The following is a 9,344-nucleotide window of genomic DNA, read 5'->3' as shown; positions in this document are numbered from 1 at the left end:
TATATATATATATATTGGTTGTATGAGCTTTTGATGCCGCGGTGCAGCGGCAAAGAAGTCTAAGAAACTCCAGCACTCGGAAATCCATCAGTAGTATGAATGAATCACTCGGACACCAAAATGTGCGTGAGAGGTAACGCGGATCACAAGGCATCGTGAAGGAACGTGTAAACGCTAGCTAGCTAGGAGCTACGGCAGCGAAGCGTGAGAGGCTCGCAGCAACGACTACCCCATGCTGACTGATGAGCTAATATATAGCTAGTAAAGAAGCATAAACAGACTAGCTCAGCGACGAGATGTCACCATATATATATATATATATATATATATATATATATTATATATGGGTGTGGTGGTATTGGTTGACAGTGCGTTTGCGTCCCCTAAATGTCGCTAATTTTATTCGACAACACAATTCCGGTAAAGAAAAAAAAACACGTATTTTAGTCGCAGGTGTACACCGACACGGGTGACATTATTACCACGGTAACATTCATGTATACTTAAATAATATGCACGCGTTGAAAGTAAGAAGGGACAGACATTTGGTGGCCTAGGAGGGCCATCATATTGATATCCATAGGGTTAAGGTTACGGTTGAGGTTAGGGTTAGGGCTAACGTTAGGGTTAGGGTTATGGTTAGGGTAACGGTTATGGTTAGAGTTAGAGTCAGGGTTATGGTTTTAGTTATGTTTAGAGTCAGGGTTATGGTTGGGGTTACGGTTGTGATTAGAGTTCGGGTTATGGTTATTGTTAGGGTTATGGTTATTGTTAGGGTTATGGTTAATCTGTAGGTGTGAGGTATCGTAACGGTATAACGTTATTGTTATAGTTGGTTTATGTTTATAATACTAGGTTAATGCATAGCTCCACTCCACCCATGCTCGCCCGTATGCGCTCACCTAGAGCCGTCGACCTCATAGCCCATGCACCTATCGACTACATTTACCTCTCATTTACTGTTGATTCAGACGGTATACACGCAAAATTTCACTCTCCTCGAGTTCTGTTCGAATGCGGCAGATCCTTAACGATACGTTCCTGGCAATCACATCATCCGACGCCATCCACACAAAAGGTTAAAACTGAAAGCCCCCGAAACGCGGTTCCGCTTTTAGCTCCAAAGTCACGGAAGCGCGACATAGCACTTCCAACGCCGTCTAAGAAGTAAAGTCTAACTATATATATTATATTATTAGTATATTATATATATATAGGTATTTCTGCGACACTATTGAGCTAATCCCACCCGTTGTAATGATGCGGGTAGACAATTAGTTTACGCATGCATAGTTTGTCGCCTTTGTGCCTCTGCATCGAATCATCTTCGCGTAAATACTGTTCTAGAGCTAGACCGTACCATGGTAAATCAATGCACGCCTCGCAAAATTTTCTTGCAATAACACTTAACATGGCCTATATAATATATAATAATGGCATAATCCCTGCCGGGCTTACTATATCTACTAAAGGGATTGCAGCGCGTATCTAATGAAATGTCACGGAAAGCAAAGGAACTATAATTATCTAAATGAGTTCGTCAATATACTCATATAACACCTTGTGTCACTTCGCTATCAGGCTAAACAAGAACTCCGCACTGCTTACTATACATATAGTTCATGCGTCTCTTATTTTTGTTAATGTTCGGTTCTTCCTCAGTTTAACTGCATACACCATGCACCATCTCTGTCTGTCACAGTATGGTTTTAGCCTTTGCTTCACCACCTTACGTACCTAGCTACGCACGCATTGTCCGCACTCCGTTTCTTGCCTGTTCCGCCATATCTTCGCTTGGTATCATATCCATGTGCTTTTCGTTTCTCGAGCACGCATAACCAACCCTAACCCAAACATCAGTAATGCATCCTCCATATTTGTGATATCCTAAAGCAACATCGCAGTTTATATAGCCGCCGTTTTTATCAGGTAAGTAACTATCGCCATGATCAACCATCGGATGGGCTAAACAAACCCACAACATTTGGTTAGTCTATTTTTATACTGTCCATCCACATCAACACCTAGATTTGCGAACGTTTCATACATAAAACCGATTATCAATCACTGTCAATACTTACGGATGGTTTATTCCCCCTTTCAACAGCAGACACAGTCGAAGAGAGACTACATTGACGTATACCCTAGGAATCAGAACTCCTCCCCCGCTCAGCATGCCGAGGTGTCACGCTTTCCCGACTCAGGGTACCTTCCTCCATGCAGCCTTGCGAGAGCTGAACAGGACGACTGCCGCAGCGATCTTCCCTCTACCACATGGCAGAAATGTAAGTTCGGTTTCTATCTGACCTGAAACCTCACCCTTACGTTCGGTGCAACAAAAACTGAAGTTCTTCTCCATATACAGGAGTACAGTGGCCACGCGCGCACGGGCTTGATAAGCCGCCAGGAAGGAATACACCCAGAACGTCTAAAGCTCGAGGGAATGTGAGATGGCCAACCCCACCCCGACGGTAGAAACTTGCGCGTGGTGTTCAGAATTCCCGCGAGTTTTTTAAAAACTTTACGGGCGCATTTCTCGTGTTTGCCCGACGTGGTAGAGATCCCCTCTGACCCTTGGCACGGAGTAGTAAGTGAGCGCCGCCGCGGTAGGGAGGGGATGTTCATCCAGAGAACTCAGCATACAGTACGCACTTGACAATTGCAGGCAGTGACAATTAACGTAGGCGCACGAACCGCCGATAAACAGTACCACCTAGGCTTTCACGTCAAGCATCCCGCGACGGGATCGCTTTTAGTTTATGACCGTCTAGCGTAGTTAAGCACTAATAAGCGTGAAAAAGAGCATCGCTTGCTTACTGCGTTTTGCCTAGACAAACGCTATTCACGCTCCGCCACCACTCAGACTCTCTCAGTCGCACGTGACAGCGCACAGCCCGGCTAGCCGAGTTGGCGGCAAACCTTTGTCTCGCGCGCGTAAATATAACACAGCACCCGCACACGCACAGCACACACATTACGCACCACACCGTGATACCACGCACACACCCACACACACACACACACACCACACACACACACACACCACATTGCCCCACACATCTCCCACGCCACGCACGCACGCACGTGCACGCAAACGCACGCACGACGCACGCACATCCACGCAGCACACACATATCACACATAGCACATCAACATCCGCATATATATATGTTTTCATTGGCTTTGTCAATTAACGTCGCCATTCGTTCGTTTTTCGTTGTCGGAGAATAGAAAATGGCGCCGTCTTTCTTTCGCATTCACGGCCGCGTTCTGGAGCGGTTAATCACACCGTCACCGTGACGAGAGGTGCGCCGGAGAGATATATATATCATCTGATATCATCAATTACATCGGCTGGTCATTGTGAAGAGCACGACGCGGTGGCAGAGTAATGGGCATCGCGGTCCGGCCCTCGCGACACTCGCCCGCCATAAATCAAGGCGGTACGCGGCATTCGGTCTAATGCATGTGTGACGCTCCTGTCCAACGCGGGCTAATCAGCAAGTCTCTTTTTTGTCTTACCTGTATGTAGGTGGATTTCGCCTGTGTCTCCACCCGTGTGCACCACGGGATGTTATCAAGAGCGTATTAAGAAGGTTTTTTTTATACGCTCTTGATGTTATAGATGCGAATCCACCTGCGTCTCTTATTTATTCATTCTCCTTACTTCTGCATCGGCTCATGTGTTTGGCGAGTGCATCAACCTACCATGCGTAATTATCTTAGATGAACAGAACCTATGTCGCGCCCGCGCATCTAGCTATCTTGGTAACACGTGTCCTGTCCGTACAGTCGATTGCTTTACCTGTGCAACTGTTGTGTCAGCGCACAACAGTATTACCTTGCCGCGGCTAACAAGACAAGTTTATCGCTTACGCCCAAACGCGAAATTCACTGTGTCGGCGCTAACGAGAGAGAGGGAGAGAGAGAGAGATCGTCTGCATTGGCGGGGTCGGGCGGCGTTGATGATGATGATTAAGCATTCTGGGTGGTCGCTCAAAAACGTCGACACGCTCGCGTAAAAAACGCCCCGCTCGTTTTATTGTTAGTCATTTTTTTCAGTTTATTATTTTAACCTGATTGGCGCGCACGCTCTCTTACCCGCGTGTTCTCCATTCACGAGGTCCGTCACACAGACATACGCGCGCGCGTGAGCACGCGTACACGCGCACTCAATCACACACGCATATGCACATACATTAGGCATACACGTGCGTACACACACAGATGCACACGCACACCCGCACAGACACACGCATGCACGCACACACACATACACACGCAAACACACATACGTACACGCGCACTCACGCGCACTCACGCGCACTCACGCGCACACGCCCATACACGCACGAGCACATACACGCACGCAACACTTCACACACACGCACGCACGTACACACACACATGGATTTATATCTCTACTTTTTGGAGCGGGTTTTTAAGACGGGTCGTTCTGCCAGGTTTTATCTTTTTTAAGGTAATCAGTATACTCGTTACAGTTGCGTACAAAGAAACGTTGGTAGCCGGAGCGCAATAGAAAACAAACAGTAAGAATGTCTGGCTGCTATTCACTGTCGCTTCTTGTAAGCTGCAGACGGTTACTCCAGACGTCATGTGGAAGGAATTACCATCCCCGCATTCCCAGTCGATACAAAGCAACCTTGGGTCGGAAAACCACACTAAAACACATTTTGTACATTTACAACGTTCAATGTGTCCTGACACTATCTTCCGCACACATGCGGGCACGTTTATATATTTACGTATTTCTGTGTTCTATGTTCTTTCTCTATATCCTTCTCACTATTTTTATTGTTGGTATTGTTGTTGTATTCACGTATTTGCAATTCACACGGTGGAATTTGCGTTTGTGTCCGCAGCTGTATCTGGCAGTGGCCAACAGAGGGCAGAAGAGTCAAGTAAAAAGCATCTGTACGATTTACCGATGGAGCGCCAATCATAAGCTGTTTTTCCAACAGCAAGATATCGTCACCTACACCTCGCGTGACATCGAATACTACGAGGACAATGGCGAACATTACCTGGCTGTTGCTAATTACGCCAAAGGTAAGTAAGTTACGCATAAGCGGCCGATAGATGGCGCTGTTCACAAGCTCTAATTCGTCTTATATTCTGATATATCTGGCTGCGGTTCTTTTTCGGTACGACAGATTTCATATTAAACAGGCAGGCGTCGCTGCAGTCAACGTACGAGAAAAGAAATATGATAATGCTGCTCCCAATAACTCATTCTTCCTTAATAAATGAAGGGAGGAATGATGCACGGTCAGGAATACGGGCTACCGTATACCCCACAGCACATCTCGTCTACCTATTAGTATTACACTTCCGCTGTCAGCTGGCGTTCACCCGGCTGTGGTTTTGCCGGGAAATACGGGTTTCCAAATATGATTATACCACGTTTCTAGTACGCGACTCAATGGTGACTATTGGTATATATTTTTTACTAAACGTGAATGTTATCGCGTACCGATAAATCTTTGGCGTATAGTGATGCCACGCAATCGAGTTTACTGGGTCTCACGTTACCCCCACCAGTAATCGAGAAACCACTTCTATCTTGCGGTTAACAGAATCATAAGTGCGATCTCACTGTAATGATGCTCACACTAAGGGTCCTAATGATAGACCAGTTTCTCACTCGGTGACTTTCGCCAGCCCGTCACAGCGGGTGTGAGCCATTAAGCCCCGGACTAGCGCACACCGTTGTTGTAGTGTGACCCCGGCCACCGTCCAGACGCGCTCTCACCAATGGCCGGTCTTAGACGGACTCGAAAATCTGTCGCATTATCGCGAAAAAACAGCATCACGCGAAAGTCTGGTAGAATGAGCCGGCTAGCCAGTCGGGTGCTCATCCTTATGGTTCATCCCACGCTGCTTAGTCCGCTTGCTGCCACCGTGCATTTCAGCGAGGTCGTTTCAGGCGCCTAGAAAATTCGAACAATCTTGTGAGGGTTACTTGGTTCGAGTTCGATTAGTCGCGAAACGAAGACTGTAGCTAAAAATACAGGCGGAGGATGAAAAAGAACGGCGCTGAGTGACTGGCCTATACGTTACGGGTTACGGAATCTAGTAGCTTCAGTTCACGGAACCGGAGCACGAACATTCCTACACGGTAACACCTTGCCCTCGCTGAGCATGCACGGGTTTCTTGAACTGAACTTATTAATTGGCGCGTATGTCCAATCAAACGTGGTGCCTTCCTGCCGACAAACTGCCATGTAAATAACCGGAGATGGCGTGGCCAAACGATGGCACCGTGCACGACCCGTTTCCAAAAACACGTTTATAAACAACATAAAATTGTAAGTTACATTTTTACAGCTGTAAAGAATGTTTCGAACGTTTTTATATGTTAGCGGGATGTGTTTCGGTTGATACCGTAAATCAGTCTGTCGCATTAGGAAGTTAAGACAGTAACAGCTGATGGTTTTGTGTAGTACGCTGAAAAAAAGGCAACTGACAACTATTCAAGAAGCCAATGGTTCAGACGATTATTCGACAGATAAAATATGCTAACGACGTTCTTCTACGTCAGGTGAAAACAATCTTGTCTAATCTGAAACATGATAGACCTTTGCGCTACCGCAGCTCAAGCGTGAGCTGCGCTTAGAATCACCAGTCATAGAGGTCAATAAAAGCGGAATCGACCGAAAACACCTTCGCTCATTTCCACAACTGTTCGCGCTTCTCAAGTGATCGCAGTCATTCCAACGCGTTACTCTTCTCTCACTTGTAAACATAGTTTATTCTCTTTTATAAACTCTTCTATCCTCTCCACACCAACAAACTCGCCCACACTTTTCTCAACAACCGGTTTTCCGAGAATCTATACCGCGCTCTCTATAACTCTATAACGAATTCCACACTCCGCTCCCTCTTTCAATACATCACGCTCTGCCACTAATAGCTACAAAGTGCTGTTTCTTTGAAAAGTCATATATATCAGTAGCATTAACACTTCAACTGTCTGACGTTGTGTTTGTGCTGAAACTGCAGATCTGCCCCTAATCTCGAGTGGAATGTACATAGGTAGGAAAACCTCTCAGCTAGATAATAGCGATGTGCACCTGCAGTGATACCCCGTGCCTGTTTGCGCTACAGACACAAAATATTTATGATTTGTAGGTATAGACGAGCCTGCCATTAGCAAGAATGCTAGCGTTTTTTGTAGTTAATTTGTCGTTTTGCACGAAAGGCTTAGTCAGCCATCACGAGCACCATCGCCTTGTAATTTTAAAGGAATTGTATTTGATCGTTGAGGGATTACAGTGCACCGTTGTCTATATGATCTCTAAAAAATAATAACAAGATCATCGATATTTTGCCGTCAAGTATCTTCTGGTGTAGTCGACCAGATCTGTGATAAAAGAATTATTGTTATTAGATCATCTAACGTAGTTCTATACAACCACAAAGATTCCTGACAGTCACGCGTTTAATTATTCACTTACGTTATGCGATATGATGACGAAACGTAATGGGAATGTCACCACGCAGCACCATCACGACTACGTGCATGATTAAGACATTATATTTTCTATTATTCGTTAATATCTTCTTCATAGTCACGGACAGCTTTTTAATTCGCACAGATATCAGTTGCGTTAGTTGCGGCATAGTTTAGGAAACACGCATGCTAGTTTAGACGTATAGACGTAAAGCAATCGTTAAATGAGATTTATTGCTTCTTCATTATATATATATATCGTAGATTTCACACACACAAAATTATGAAGACTTCGCGCGCCATATATAGCAATAACCTTGTATTGATTTACTGTATATTATCTGCTATCGATGACCATTGGCATTGTTCGAAAAATATCACAATACAATGTCAATATACAATGTCTAAACTTAAACGCCCATAATCTTTCCTCTTCTGATCATTACGGGGTTCTCTCGCATCAAACTATGCGAGCGTTAATTTAAATCTGCGTTGAGCATGCGAATTAAGAATATGTCATGGCGCGTCTAGATTACACAGCTAGATTACATCTCAACACGTTTAAAGCGTGTGAATTCGAGTAGTTTCTTTCAGGGTTCATTCACGAGAATTTTACTTTTTTAAATTTCAATCGCGCACATGAATGAGGACATGCATTGAACATATCTTCACTAATAATAGCAGGAGTAAAAACAAAGTTGTACTATTACTGCTTCCCTGTGTTCACTCCTGCTTATAATGGTCTGCATGTCTTAGTGGGCGTTATATTTTGTTTCGGTGCGTCGTAGTAATGTGTATATTGTGTTTATGTGTAGACGGTCACACACAGATGGCGTCTGTCATCTACAGATTTGAGAAGAGGAAGAGCCTCTTCTATCCATTCAAGACAGTTATATCAATGGGCGCCATGGACTGGACGCACTTCAGGTAAGCTTGCAGTCAGGTTCCGATTGCCGTCTGAAATAAAGCCAGTAAATTTCATTATGTTTTTGTAGGTTTTCGCGGGTTTATACGTCCAAAATGGTTCGATTTGGTTCCGCGTCAGAATGAGACGGTTGCTATCATTTGCGGGTAACATATCAGGTCGTCAATAACATCAAGGGCGTGTGAATAAGTGATAGACAATTTAATTTATCAAGAATATACGAAGTAAATATAAGATCGGGAGCGAATAAAAAAAGACATTTGATTACATATATATATATATTGGCACATCTTTGATGTATAGTACTTCAGTTACTATCAGAACAAAATACTTTAACGGGGTAATTGAAATTGTGGCTGTGGTAACTGGAAGTGCGACTCAGTGGAATTGACCGAACTCGCTTAAACTGCAACCAAAGTTTGACGACTCTTGTCGTTTCACGCGCGAGTACAAGTGTGTATTAGGCCTAGCGCCTAGCACTAATCGCATGCGACTCCTATAAACACTTATAGCATTCTCTCGCAACAATTCCCGAGTTACAAGTTCTCTGCAATCTCTCTTCTTCCTTTCGCCTCCTTCATTTCCGCGCCAATACTTCCAGCATCGACGGCACCGGCTACCTGGCTCTGGCCAACTCGTTTGACGGTATGACCACGCAGGTGTACTCGGCCATTTACAAGCTGGAGAACGGCCGACCGATCGAGATGCAGAGAATTGAGGTGAGCGTGTAAATAAACGCATATATTAGAAGTGTGAGTATTTATTACAGGTGTGTGTGTGTGTGTGTGTGTGTGTGTGTGTGTGTGTGTGTATATATATATATATTATATATATATATATATACGAAAGGGATTAATCAAACTGATTGATTGCGAGCGCGTTTGGCTTTGCATAATGGGCTTCAGCAAGATGGAAATTATTTCCTCGGTGTAGTGAGAATGAGCT

General features: G+C 44.6%; 1 protein-coding gene across 1 annotated transcript in view; it reads left to right on the top strand.

Annotated features, from left to right (window-relative positions):
• The window catches only part of LOC106806375 (thrombospondin-type laminin G domain and EAR repeat-containing protein-like), a 33,134-nt gene that overhangs the window by 17,281 nt on the left and 6,509 nt on the right, over positions 1–9,344 (top strand). Inside the window, exons 3-5 of the mRNA XM_014808302.1 lie at positions 4,884–5,070; positions 8,290–8,401; positions 9,001–9,118. Of these exons, the coding sequence (XP_014663788.1) occupies positions 4,884–5,070; positions 8,290–8,401; positions 9,001–9,118 (417 nt within the window). The remainder of the gene's footprint in view (positions 1–4,883; positions 5,071–8,289; positions 8,402–9,000; positions 9,119–9,344) is intronic.

The sequence above is a fragment of the Priapulus caudatus genome, unplaced genomic scaffold, assembly GCF_000485595.1.
Source record: "Priapulus caudatus unplaced genomic scaffold, Priapulus_caudatus-5.0.1 Scaffold8, whole genome shotgun sequence".
Classification (NCBI taxonomy): Eukaryota; Metazoa; Priapulida; class Priapulimorpha; order Priapulimorphida; family Priapulidae; genus Priapulus; species Priapulus caudatus.
The sequence above is the reverse complement of the archived record's forward strand: the minus strand, read 5'-3'. Positions and strand labels throughout refer to the sequence as shown.